Here is a 13,823-nt window from a genome sequence, read left to right as displayed (position 1 = left end):
GTCTTATATATAGTTAAAAGAAAAATGCATGACAACATGGTATGCAAATGTCATGTTATTTTCCTGAATCTAAAGAATTGACTGGGCCACAGAGTGGTTCCAGAGATTCTTCTCCTGCAAATGATGATTATTATTTGCATTTGTTCTTCAGGAGTTATTTATGACATGAAGGTTTTCTGTAATTATGAATGAATATTTAAAAAAAAATTTAAAAAGGTTCTTAATCCAAATAGATTTGATCCTATAAGTTTTTAACTCTCAGTTATAACCTCTTTTATCCTCCATTGTTGAAGCACTTTTTAATCCAAAAAGATTTTTTCTTCCGTCACTACTCTTTATTGCCTTGTACTACATCACATCCCTAACCACCATACTTAAAGCTTTACCAGGCATTATCTATCTTAAAGTATCCTTGTGTTCCAGTAAGCGTTGTTACTACTTTGTGTAATGTTCGTAATGTTCAGTGTTAGATCCTCATCAATTAGTTCGTTTTTTGTTGCCCGCAGTCTCATTGCTTGTTTGCACGTGTTCGATTCTTGCTAATGATAATTCATTATTTAGCTATAACTGACAAAGTCCTTTTGCTAGCAATGTTATAATGTTATCAACTAGACTACTCCTCTGCCTAATCTGAAAACACTCTTTTCCTTTAGAGTCCTTCCGCTGATACCCCTATGTATGGCGCTGCATCCCTAGTTATGTACTCCTCCTGTGTACTACAATCAGACACAGGGGCTGTAGCAGCTTCTTTGTGGTTTTCCAGGTTAAAGTCATTTCAGAAGGCTATTTCCCTCGTGCACGAGTTAAGCCAGTTATTCCAGAAGACTTCAGCGAATTCCTCACAGTGATCAAACATCACAAAACTTTTCCAGCTGCTCCAGTCTCTTCTGCTGATTTTTGATAAGTTTTCATACCTTCACCACTCTTTATAGGGGACTTCTACTAGAGACCTCCTGAGATCCTGCTTCTCCGTCCATTTTCCTCCAGATGGTATAAATACCTGTGTTCCAGTTGAATGGGACACTGTGATTACACCGTGTGTGCAAATAGAAGTAGTCAGACACTGGTATAGATACACACTTTCTCCTTCAAACCCAGACATAAAGCCAGTGTTCTGGTATTTTTTTCTCTTAGAAGAAAAGTACTGCCCCTGAAGAACAATGTTTTTATTTGAAACTACTTACATATAGCTTTTACTTCTTACACAATTTAGCTATTAACATCACAAACTATTGTCTTTGTAAATGTGCTCCTTATCTTCTTCTTGCTCCTTGGCTATTAGTATTTTATTATCTGACATCTATTATTAGCACGAAGAGTACAGGCTTAATTTGAAATCATCACAAGCCTTTCATGCCTGCCTAACTCTGCTCCTTGGGGAGTTCTGCTATTGACATCTGTAGGAGTGGGTTTGGGTCATTGCTAACTCCCACATATTTTACAGGATGGAATTTATTATTTATTATTTTGCAGTCAGCATGAGCGTAAATTTCTTTTGTCCAAGACAGGTCAGCTTCCATAAAGGAAAACTACTGGCTTTATGCAGTGAGAATGACAGGGGAAAAAAAAGGGATCCTACTCTCACTGGAGTTACATGAACATCATTTTTAAACTGAACTGAAATCAAAAAATCTAACGGCAAGACTCCTTTTGGGTTCCCATAGATTTACAGACTTCTGCCTGTAAGATCATGCTTTACTTGCAAGTCTTTGATATACTAAGATTCACAATCTTAGTACTAAATTTCTAAAATCCGTATGCATGGTTGAAAACTGCACTTGGCAATTGGAAGCATAACTTTCACTGGCTCCACGGGTGGAATGAAAGTAAGGGTAACAGAAGGAAAGCAAAGGAAACAGAGAAGTTCTCAGAGCCCGGTCTTCGTTGTGTTAGAAAAGGAGAGGGGCAGCGACAGCGGCAGTGGAGCAGAGGTGTGGTCAGATACCAAGGTTGTGGCTCAGCACGAGGATGAAGTTTGGCAGCTTTAGCTGGGTGGTTGGGAAGGAGATGCGGTTGCCTAACACGGGCAAAATGCTGTCAGGCCAGGGAGAAATAACGCTGGAAAGAAAGGCTTCACTTCAGAGTAGGTAGGCTACGGCTCCATTTAAAAAAAGGACAAAATTGGATTGAGCATACTGAAACTTCAGGCGGGTTTTATTTTCAGATCACAGCGGCATGCAACTTGAGGATTTGCAAACACTTGCTAGTTGTGCTGGCCGCACAAGAAATGCATAATAAAGGGAGGAGCAGCATGCAGTCATGCCAGAATGTCCTTTCTGACCACTAACTCTTAGATTTGCTTTGCAGTAATGTTGATACTTGTGTTCATTTAATGGATTGAAGCACGTTTATAAAATCAGGGATGGCAGCAAGGCTTATACTAACAAGGAAATAATTGTCAGATTATTTGCACGTTACAGTATTTTTTTTCTTTGAAGTAGGAAATGAACGTCCATATAGCAAAATTATCAGAGGATCTCAAACGATTTGCATTGTGCTAAGCAAAACGCATATATGTGAATATTTCTGTGGATCCATATGGAAAGCTTATGAAGACCAACCATCCTGAATACCTTGGGGTCTTAAAAATTTAGTAGCTAAATTAAAAATTTAATCAGCATTACACAGCTCTCTAACTGTGAACAGATAGGGAAGTAACGGTTTGATGTACACTGGCTGTTTACTTTTTAAGGTAGAGAAGATAAATTTTAAGATGAGCTTAAATCTGACATTTGAAGCATGACAGACTATTCTCCTCTCAAAATTAGTAGGAACAGAGTTAGGAGCAGCTCTGTCACTCACCTGTTCAGTAATACTTTTCAAAAACAGTACGAGAACTTGCACATGCAACTACACTTCAGAAACAGCTGCTGTTTTTGCAACAGACAAGGTAAGAGCCTTTCACGTACAATACTTTCATCTGAAGTATTTCTGTAGAAATAAGGCTCTTTAATCCTCAGGATTTAAGCAAAGTTATTTTCAGGAAAAAATACTTTTAAAAAAAAAAATTATACTTCATTCATTGGATCTCTGATTCTCAGAGAAGCAAAGACAGCAAGTAAAATTAGATTACAAGAAATGGATAAAAATTTTTTCACCGTGTACTGGGTCTGGCTGGGATGGGGTTAATTTTCTTCACAGCAGCCTGTATGCTGCTGGTTTTTAGGCTGGTGACAAAAACAGTGTTGGTAACACGCTAGTATTTTAGCTATTGCCGAACAGTCCTTCCACAGGGTCAAGGCCGCTTCTGTTTCTCGTCGTGCAGCCCAGCGAGGAGGCTGTGTTGGGCAAGAGCCTGGCAGGGGGCACGGCTGGCGCAGCTGACCCCAACTGGCCAAAGTGATATTCCATACCGTATAACGACACGCTCAGCAATAAAACTGGGGTGGGAGTTTATCCAAAAATTGCTCGGGGGCTGGCTGGGCATCAGTCTGCTGGTAGCGAGCGATTGCTTTAGCATCACTTGTGGGTTGGGTTGGTTTTTTTGTCGTTGTTGGTGGGGTTTTTTTTCTTATTCGTTTATTAAACGGTCTTTATCTCGACCCACGAATTTTCTCGCTTTGCCCTTCTGATTCTCTCGCCCTTCCCACTGGGAGGGGGAGTGAGCAAGCAGCTGTGTGGTGCTTAGCTGCCTACCAGGGTTAACCCACCACGCACTGACTACCAAATTCAGACTGTAATTCAGTCATCATGTCATGCTCTAATTTGTGCGTTTATTTTAGTCACTGACACACATTTTACTATTTAAGGATTTGCTTAGGACTACATCTTATTACACACATCACTCCTCCTCTGACCTGATCTTATCTTCATTCTCCCTTTGTTCTGTAGTCATCCTTCCCCCAGTTTTCCTCATCAAGTTTGGGATTTGTTTTCCTTTTAGAATGGGCAAAGGACGTGTCTAGGGATCAGGGGACATTTTCACATGTGCTGTGAGTAAAGCACTTGGCAGTGACGAGCAAGCTAAACTTCTTAGGGTCTTACAGCTCTCTAGTGCATTCTCACAGTGCAGTGTCTCTCCTAGAGCACTGAATAATTTCTGAAGCATGGAAGTATGCGATTGCTTATCAAACATAAAAAAGTAGTTTAAATTCTTATGACATGCGCTAAGCGTGTATACGAGTCCAGTATAACTTTGCAGGGCTGCTGTTCACTTGTGGTAGCTTAGCACAGATGTAATTCACCTAAGCTAAGTTGTGGTAATAACATACAAAAAATGACATTTTTGCTATCCTGTTATTTGCAAAGCTAATTCTAGCAATTAATATCTTCCATTAAAATGTCCCAAACTTGAAACCACCATCCATCCTGGCAGTTTCAAAAATCACTAGCTTGTAAGTATTTTTAATAATGTAACTTTTAAAAGGAAAAATAAGTTAATATAGCTTTAGCCATAAAAGGCATTGTACCTGCCTTTTGAAAAAAATGATGATACTGTTGATAATGCATGATAAACAAAATTTGTGTTACACTCCGAGGCTTTGCCGTTATCGAAGAAAATTTTGTTTCATAGGAGCAGCTGATATAATCAAAGTGCAGATATTCCAACTAAGAAGGAATAAGTCAAGATGGCTAAAAAGTGAGACATGTCCAACTGATCAGTTCAGAGCAGTTGTATTTTCTTTACAGCTGATACTGAAGTAGTACATACATTAAGCCATCTAATTCTGATAAGAAATCTGTAGGTTCAGTGGAAGTTATCCTTCAGCTGGATAGGGAGAACGCTGGACAAGGTGGGGAGAAAAAATCCAAACACAAATGTTCAGGACATAAGCAACCCCTAAAAGAGAAGAATGGAAAGACATACTTCTTACTAGAGAGTTTATTGCACAGCTTTTTGGATATAGCACATCAGATGCTTCAAAGGAAGATACTTAAGCTGGCCATTTACCAGCGAAGGATTAGATGGGTGTTCTTCTTCTGGATACTGTAAATAAAAATACCATGGATAACCATGACTATTGGAAGTGCAGTGCTACACTATGAAGGCTACCCCTTCACTTGCATTTATTTGGTCCAATAATAAAACTTACTTTCTGTTTGTTGACATCAGGCACGGCCTCACCTTGTTCCTAGTAAGAACGAGCAGTGGAACTACTCACATGGTAATGCATGTACTGCCCCCTTGCAAGCTGATATCAAACATTTGCAAAACACTTAAGGACTTTGCCTAACCATGTGCATCTAATGCCATTTGACTTGCCTCGGATCATCCATGTGTGCACTGGAACTACAAGAGACCCGCATCTCCACTGAAAGCTGGAGACCAGACAGAACGGCCTAGGGAAGTCTTAGCTGGCACTGGAGACCTGTATTTAAGTAACTGAATCAAGCTCCTGTTCTTCTTAAAAATCAAATACTTAGTTAAAAGTTCTATTTAGTTTGTTAATTTCTCTCATACCACATGTCTCTTCTATTATTTTCTAGATTTAACTTTTCCAAGAACAAATAATACATAGTTAAAACTAAAACGATGATGGGACAGAGTGCAACCTCAGCAAGTTTCCTGTTGATACAGAAGTGGGAGAAGTGGCTGATATGCCATAGGGTTGTGCTGCCATCCAGAGGGACCTGGACAGGCTGGAGAAATGGGCTAACAGGAACCTCATGAAGTTCGACAAGGAAAAGTGCTAAGTCCTGCACCTTCCTGGGGAGGAACAGCGTCAGGCGCCAGTGTGTGCTGGGGGCCAGCTGGCTGGAAAGCTCTTTGTCTTTCTGGCTCCATTAGTAGGAGTGCTGCCAGCAGGTCAAGGGAGGTGATGCTTCCCCTCTACTCAGCACTGGTGAGGCCACACCTGGAGTGCTGGGTCCAGTTCTGGGCTTTCCAGTACAAGATAAAGGTGGAGCTACTGGAGAGAGTTCAGCAAAGGGCCGCTGAGTGATGAACATGACTGGAAAATCTTTCATACGAGGAAAGACTGAGAGAGCTGGGACTGTTCAGTCTAAGGAGAAGGCTCAGGGGCATCTCTTCAATGTACATAAATACCTGAAGGGGGGATGTAAAGAAGACTGAGCCCGGCTCTTTTGGGTGGTGCCCTGTGACAGGACCAGAGGCAACGGGCACAAACTGAAACAGAGGAGGTTCCCTCTGAACATCAGGAAACGCTTTTTCATTGTGAGGGTGACTGAGCACTGCCACAGGTTGCCTGGGGAGGTTTAAAGTCTCCATCCTTGGAGATATTCAAAAGCCATCTGGATGTGGATCTGGGCAACAAGGCTCTAGGTGGCCGTGCTTGAGCAGAGGGTGAAATCAGTGCGATACATTCCTGTAAAAATGTTCTCAGAGATGTAATAAACACTTTACATAAGAATTTAATAAATAAGAAATGTAAGAACTCCCAGGAATAGCTGTATTTCTATTAGTTCTATCTATTTGAAAATTCAAAGCTGTTCAGATATGTTATACTTTTTTGTGATTACTATTTCTGGCAGAATAATCCTTATCAAAGAATTACCTTTACAGTAGAGAAGATATTGTCTGTCAAGAACAGTGATTGTAAATCAAGTGCCATCAAACTTTTATTGGAGTTTTTACATAGACTTTTTGTTTCTGTGAAGTCGTCCCAGGAGAATCAAACGTGAATATTGTTGGGTGTTTATGGATATCCACATATTTAGAACAGCAGTATGAAAATGTTTCCCTAAATATTTTTTGTGCTTCTTGGCACGGAGGGCATTTCTTCTCTTCCCTTAAAAGAAATAATAGTAATCAGAAACATAGTAACAATTAAAATACAAATACAACAAGAGGCTAAATATTGTGATCTTTTAGTACTAAATGTTATGATGCTGAAGGCTCCGAAACATTAATGTTTTTCAGAAGTCAAACAACAACTGTTTAACCAATGAAAAATTATAGTTCATAACATGCAGATAAGTGTCTCACAAAGCTAATATTGTTCTTTGTTTTACAGCGTTGTCCGCACATTTTCGGGTCTGCGAGCCATATACGGACTACAAAGGTCGCTACCACTTTGGTTTTCACTGCCCCCGTCTTTCTGACAATAAATCTTACATCTTTTGCTGTCACCATAACAACACAGTATTTAAATACTGCTGCAATGAGACAGAATTTCAGACTGTTATGCAGATGAACTTAACAGGAAACGCAGATGGATATATGCATAAGTAAGTAAATGAGTTTTAAAGTACTCTTCACTAAACTGTTCCTGGTCTAATAACATAAGTCTGAGGTGTGCTTCTTAATGATGGAAGTGATTAGAATAATCGCACGTACAGAGAAACATTACTAAAATGTTTTTGCTGTTGCAGAACTCCTAAAAGAAATGATATTTTGGCTTTGCTTGCTTTGCTTTGACATGGGCTATAAATATTGCTCGGAGAGCACGTATGTTGCATATAAATGTTGCATATAAGTGTAAGAAATATAAAGTTACATTTAAAAGTTACAAAAGTCTCTCCCCCAACCCCAGTCTGATCCAAACTGTGTTTATCAGTAAAAATAAAACCCAAAGCTGTCTGCAGGGGGGAGGGGGAGTGAGCTGACATTTTCCATATCAACCCAAATGCACTATCTTGAATTTCTGATGTCGCTGACCTCAAGGAACAGAGTGTGTTTGCTGGTATACCAACATCGTGTGGTATCCTTGCCTGTTACCCGGGCTACTTCCATGTGCTGCTGGGGCCTATCCTCTAAGGTAAATGTCAGTAATGTTTTCTCTAAAGAACCAATAAAGTAGCAAGTAGATCTTTGTTACTGGTTACCTATGTACCATGACAAAATCTTCACTTTTGGCCTGCCTCCTATTTAGTATTTGACATTCTGGCCACACTAATCTGCTGTGATTTCTCTTGGTGAAGAGGGCAACTTTTGGCTGCTGTGACCCCTCCAAGGTCGAATTCTGGTCTATCTGCTTTCCCCCTGCCATTTTATTCCAGTATTCAGCCCCTCCAGGGCAAGGAAGAGGCAGATAAAGACAACGGGAATTCCAGTCTATTGATCTTTGTTTACAACAGGGATTTTAGTGTTTCCTTCTGCGGTGCAAAAGTCAGTCGGTGTGTTGCCATTCATTCCTATGGAAGCAGGTGCAAGGCTGCTAGGAGGCTATGGTGCTGGAATACTGATGGCGGCTCTTTTAACTCACTGTATGCAGCTGTGTCCAGCAGCTGCAAACTGTCATCTTTCTCAACAACCACTCCTCCTACAGCTCTGCCTAGAGAAGTGTGAACCTTGCCTTAGATGCAGAAGTTGCCTAAAGTCTAACTTTTCAGATGTTAAAGTGACAATCACCTACCATAAAGAAGTCTGCGTACTGCGTAATATAAAAGACAGACAAAAATAGACTCTACCCGTATAAGATACCTTTAAATCAATGTGGATCTATACTGTCTTGTTATTGTATGTGCAGCTGTGTCCTTGAGGTGAAACTTCCTTGCCTTGGCCTTCTAGTGCATCTGGGAACATCATGAGAACATATCACACAGAACGCTGGGGCACACTTGAAGTCTATTAAACAGGCCTATTAAAAGGCATCCATTTTCTCCATGCTTTGTTCAGTCTGGACCATGTAGAGACTGGTAGCACCCTCACCTGGGGCTACCCAAGTCTGCCATCATATATGCCTCCAGGCAACCTGGTGGAGTTTATACCACGGAATGCCCCAGGGCCCCCGTGCAATGCATATTTTATGTATGCTCTGTGGTAAAAGTAGGATGTGCTCCCCCTTTGTTTACTGGGATGACCATGCTACCACAGCAACAATCAGATACCGGCCTGAAGAGAGGTCCTCACAGGACTCTCAGTACAGATGGGCTGTGTGTGTAGTCGCAGGCAGAGATAGAAACTGCTTCACGCTCAGAGCGATAAAAAGAGAGTCCCAAGAATGGACTAGTGTGGCTAGCGCCCCCACGTGTTCCCAGTTCTTTGTCTGGCACACAGCAAATTTGAAAACCCTGCCCAACACTGCTGAGCACCCAAGTCTGCCTAACAGGCAGCTCCGTCACAGAGGTTGGGATGGTACTGGCCGATTGCAGTTCAGCCAAGTCCAAAGCCAATGCTTCAGGCTTTTCCCAATATCTCAGCAGCTACTCCGTCTAGTCATGGCCAGAGCTTGGTAAGGTAAGGCCCTGCTGTTCTTCCTTTCACCAGCCACCTGAAATGGAAAGGCCAGTCAGCCACTTTCCAAAGCAGACGTGCCCAAAAGAACAGGTATGGTTCGACTGCAAAATATATCCTGGGATGTAGAACATTCCTCTGCCTCCTGCGTTCTCTGTTTGCATGCCCGCTCACATTCTGTACGTGTACACACACAAGCACACTTACCCGCAGAAATAAGTATAGGGCTGTTCATATTATTGGCCTGCTGTGTGTGAGCAGTTCCTCAATGAGTAAAAGGTAATTGGGTATTCTATGAACCACAGTATTTATTTTAATAAAAATATTTAGAGCATAACGTAAGTATTATATTAATTTTCATTTATCAATCTGTTTCTTTAAATAAGTCACCTCATTCCGTTGTGGCAGAGAAAGAGCTACCTCTCTAGTCTCTGTTGGTAAGATTCATGGTTGAGAACTACCTGCAGACTGTATGTCTTCAGTCCAGAATTTCCCGTGGGCATTAGCTTTGTGCTGATCTTTTGCAAAGGTATGTGAAGTCATGCTAAATACAATAAAAAGCTTCTGGAGATGTAGCTTAGGGAAGTGCCAGAGTGGAACCAGTATTGCCTTTTTGTAACTTCCTGAAACATCACTTCTGATAAAGCAGTCAGGGCCAGGAAAATGAAGAGATGCTAAGCAGATGACAACATGATCTCCTCACCCTAAGCTCACTAACATTGGTGGAAAACTTCCTAATAATTTTAGTATGCTGTGGAGGGGCAAAAAGAAGTGAAGCCTAGATGCCTACATTAAAAACATTGTAAAAAGCATCTTTCTTAGTACACTCTGACTTTATTTAACGTATACAATAATTTAACTTTATTTGGATTCGAATACATCCAGGGTTCACTTTACAGTAACAAAGTCAGCTCTTTGTTTAGATCTAATTTCACACACCACTGAAAAAAAATTCTGATGAAACCTATTGTACCGTGGCTGGGGAGAATTATTTAGGACATGGGAATAGCAATGAACTGAAAAAAAAAAAAGGATTATAGTTTTCAGGGAAGATTGATTCAATGTTATTATTTGGTTTATTTCAATATTATTATTTGATTTATTTTTCCCCTTAGCCGTTCTTGTGATCATCAAAACAAATTTCTTGGTTTATAATACAGTTGAGGGAAAAAATTCATGAAGTGACTTGTAACTTCTTTGTCATGGCACAGCTGAAAAAACACGTTTGTCTTATATAGTCACACAATATAACTATAACCCAGTTTATTTACATTTTTCCTTACTATAACAAAAGATTTCTATGTCTTTATAAGTGCAGATTACTGGGCTGTTATATCTTTGCGATCATGCAGATTCATCAGTCTATAATATTTTTGAATGTGAACAATTTCTTTAGTGTTAAATATAGAAATACCAATGATGTCTAAAAGACAAGAAAATGTATGCCATCCAAAGTATTTTAACATAAAATTTTGTCTAATTAGTTGTTTAAGTATCCTTAAAAATAGTATTCACTTGAATCTGGTATTCATACTCTCAGATTTTCTATTATGCCTATTTTGGTGGATTATCAGCAGTAATACTTTCCTAGGCATCCTTAATCTGATACTGGAACAGTGTCATGGCAGTCTGTAATGCATCCATATTTTTCCTTATCTCTTATTCCAGTTTTTCAGGGTTGGAATGGCTTTTGCACACCACACCACAACATTGCACTGAAAGCAATGTGAGGATACAATAGCACTATCTTTATTCATGTACATCATGCCCCCTGCAGAGGTGGCGTTTGCTTAAATATCTCCCAGAAAGTAATCTGTACAAGAAAGAAAAAAAAAAAAAAAAAAGAGAAAGGAGAAAGAAAAAAAAAAAGAATCAATTCCACTACCAACTGTTGCAAAAAGATATAATTTAGCTGGGAAGACCTCTTAGGTACTACGGTAATAGATTCTACAGGAAAACACTGTATTGGACAAAGGCCTTTAGATAATAGTTTAAATAAAACTGGGGGGGGGGGGGGGGGGAGGAAATCACATTTAAAGCGTACATGCAAAAACTGCACAGATTTCCTCAATGTTAGAAGTACCAAGGCATTTGCTAGGATGTAAGCTTGCATTTCCTTGGGGCAATACTTTACTACTGTAAGTAACAGCCCTGTTTAAGGAGAACAGGGAAAGAAACAGTTTCCATGGCCATCTGCCCGCGTTAAACTGCAGCTGTAGAATTCTGCTCAGAATTGTTTTGATTTGTTGGGTTTTTAATCCTGAACTCCTAAATGAATTATTTTTGCTTCGTGTGCTGCACACAAAAAGCAGCAAACTCTTCTAAAAAAAAATACAGCCCGGTCCTAACCTGCTTGTCGTCTGTCTCAAAAAGTTAATGAATTAGATGGAAGGAATCACATGGGTAAGAATAATAATAAAAGATCCTGTCTTTTCATTTGTCTATAGGGATGTTAGAGAAATCTAAGCAGGATTCTGTAGATGGAGTAGGACGAGACGGATGGTAAAAGTATTTATTGTTCTCAGAGAGCCCAACTGAAAGCTCCCTGAAGGCGGAGCAAATCTTTCTGTTTACACAGTGGGCTCTGTATCAGGGTTATACCATATATACATGATATTTCTACAAAAGGTGATGTATCTTAAAATAATGAGCTACTCAGCTTTTCTGATAGGTCCATGAATTACCCTGTTTCAGAGAGAAGCTAAAAGGAAATTGTCTTGTAGCTTTTACTCCAGATTCAGCTTTTCTATTTGTGTACCCGCAGCAGCAGAGGACTGGGCAACATGGCTTTAGAAGTGATTTTAGCGTTATGTTGCTAAACCTTGCGATGAACCTAAACAGAAACCTCCAAAATGATGGATTGGGAGGAGCAGGAGCAGGGCAGGGCAAGCTTTCCAGCTGGGGAAGGGAAGAGGAGATACAACCACACCAAAACAACTTGCTGTACTTGATTGTCCCTGTGAAGGAACAAACCCCTATAATTTGAATCTCAGTGAATTCGGAATCTGATCACGCTTCATTTTTAATTGAAATGAAACTTCCGCACAAAGTACAGGAAAATCCAACTGCAAGATGAAAATTTTACAATGAAATCATTCAGCTCAATAAAATGAGAGCAAGTCCTGGGAGTTTTTTGATTCCCAGTTCTTTTCTGCGTCTCTGGTCTTACTGTTATTCAGTGTAAGAAAGATTGTTTATTTTCTAATTAAGCATCTTCTTAATTTGTAGAGAAGTTTTAATTTTTACTATAATTAGTAGCCATCAGCAAAATTAATAGTTTCTACCATCTTAATAGTTTGACAAACAGAAAACATCAAAGTATGGAATTTCCCTGTGTGTACAAAACGTACAACTTATTAATTTTGCTGGTGATTTTTCACAAGGCCCTTTTGATAGTGCTGTTGTCCCACTGTCTGTTAATTAAAATAAAGCAGTCTTTCATTTTTGTACTTGTGAGAAACAGATGTTATTTAGAAGGAGCAGATGGATGACTCACATATGGCATGATTAATAAATTGTTGCTTTAAATTGGAGCACTCAAACTAGCTCTAATTTTCCCTAACCAAAATTTTGATGAGTGAAACTAAATACCTAAAATACAAACAAATTCTTTTAAGTTAACTACAGGGAATGTTCCTGCCTCTCACGTTGTTGCTAAAACAAAAATAACATGTTTTCTAGTATTTTCATTCTTACTATGGACCAAATATGGCTCACCTATTTGTAAAATGGACCCTATTGGCATTAGTGATGAAGAAGAACAGGATTTGTTGCAGTGGATTTCATCCTGACTTCTCCAGCCTTCGCTTCCCTTATATTAGCAGAAGAGAGAAGAGTTTACCCCAGTAGGAATAAATCCACTGAAGGTCAAGAGTAGCACTGCTCAGAAGCCTGGATTAACCAGATCCAGTTATACTTTCAAGTGCTCGGACTGCAAAGATTTTAATGCATTACAAAGGTCTACCCACTGTTGTGTGAAGGTAGAAATGCATGTCTAAGCCTTTAGCAGAAGCAAAGACTGTTGAGTTAAGGGTTTTCAGAAGCCCTATATTTTGTCTACTTCAAATACTCCTGGAAATTTACTGAAAATTTTTTAAAAATCCTAGGCTTGCATAATTCTAAATTTACACAGAAAGGGACTCATTAACAGCTCTGACCTTCCTCTTGTTACTTACAGTTATTTGCTGTGGAACCTCATTTAATCTAAGCGTGTTATATCTCTGTAGTGGAAGAATCATTCCCTGGAGAGGAGAATCAGTCTCCTTAAGTGCTGACAGGCAGCAACATAGGAATTAAAATTCCGATTTCTTATCTGATTTCTTGTTTCAAATCCTGCTTTTTTGAAAGTACAAAATGAAAGAGTCATAGAAAAGTTCAAATGGAAGTGAAAGGTCAAAGCAGAGACTTGAAATGTTTTAGGTCCAAGAAGGTTCGGGACCTGCTTTTAAACTGTCAAAATATCTTTCTGGCTTGCTTTTGTAATATGTCTTCTCAGCATTTTTTTTCTCATAGCACTTCTGTTTTGATCAGCGTTCTGCTAAAATACAGTTCCCTCAAAGTTTCTCTGGATGCCTGTGAAACAGAACACGTCTGAGTGTGTGTTCAATTTTATTCGTGTAAGTTCAGGCTCACGTAGATGGGGGTTGCCCACCTATTACTTCGGTAACATTTTTCTGCAAGACTGTCTTCCTAATGTCATTTTTTTACTAGCATCCCTCCTGCCTGCTCTTATTTTTGCAGTCTCTGG

General features: G+C 39.6%; 1 protein-coding gene across 6 annotated transcripts in view; it reads left to right on the top strand.

Annotated features, from left to right (window-relative positions):
* SHISAL1 (shisa like 1) overlaps positions 1-13,823 on the top strand; it is a 197,925-nt gene that overhangs the window by 153,149 nt on the left and 30,953 nt on the right. For all 6 annotated transcript variants that reach the window (XM_063354871.1, XM_063354862.1, XM_063354855.1 and 3 more), the window contains one exon: positions 6,915-7,128. In XM_063354871.1, the coding sequence (XP_063210941.1) occupies positions 6,915-7,128 (214 nt within the window). The remainder of the gene's footprint in view (positions 1-6,914; positions 7,129-13,823) is intronic.

This window comes from Chroicocephalus ridibundus, chromosome 1 (genome assembly GCF_963924245.1).
Source record: "Chroicocephalus ridibundus chromosome 1, bChrRid1.1, whole genome shotgun sequence".
NCBI classification, from domain to species: Eukaryota; Metazoa; Chordata; class Aves; order Charadriiformes; family Laridae; genus Chroicocephalus; species Chroicocephalus ridibundus.
This window is presented reverse-complemented; position numbering and strand designations above follow the sequence as displayed.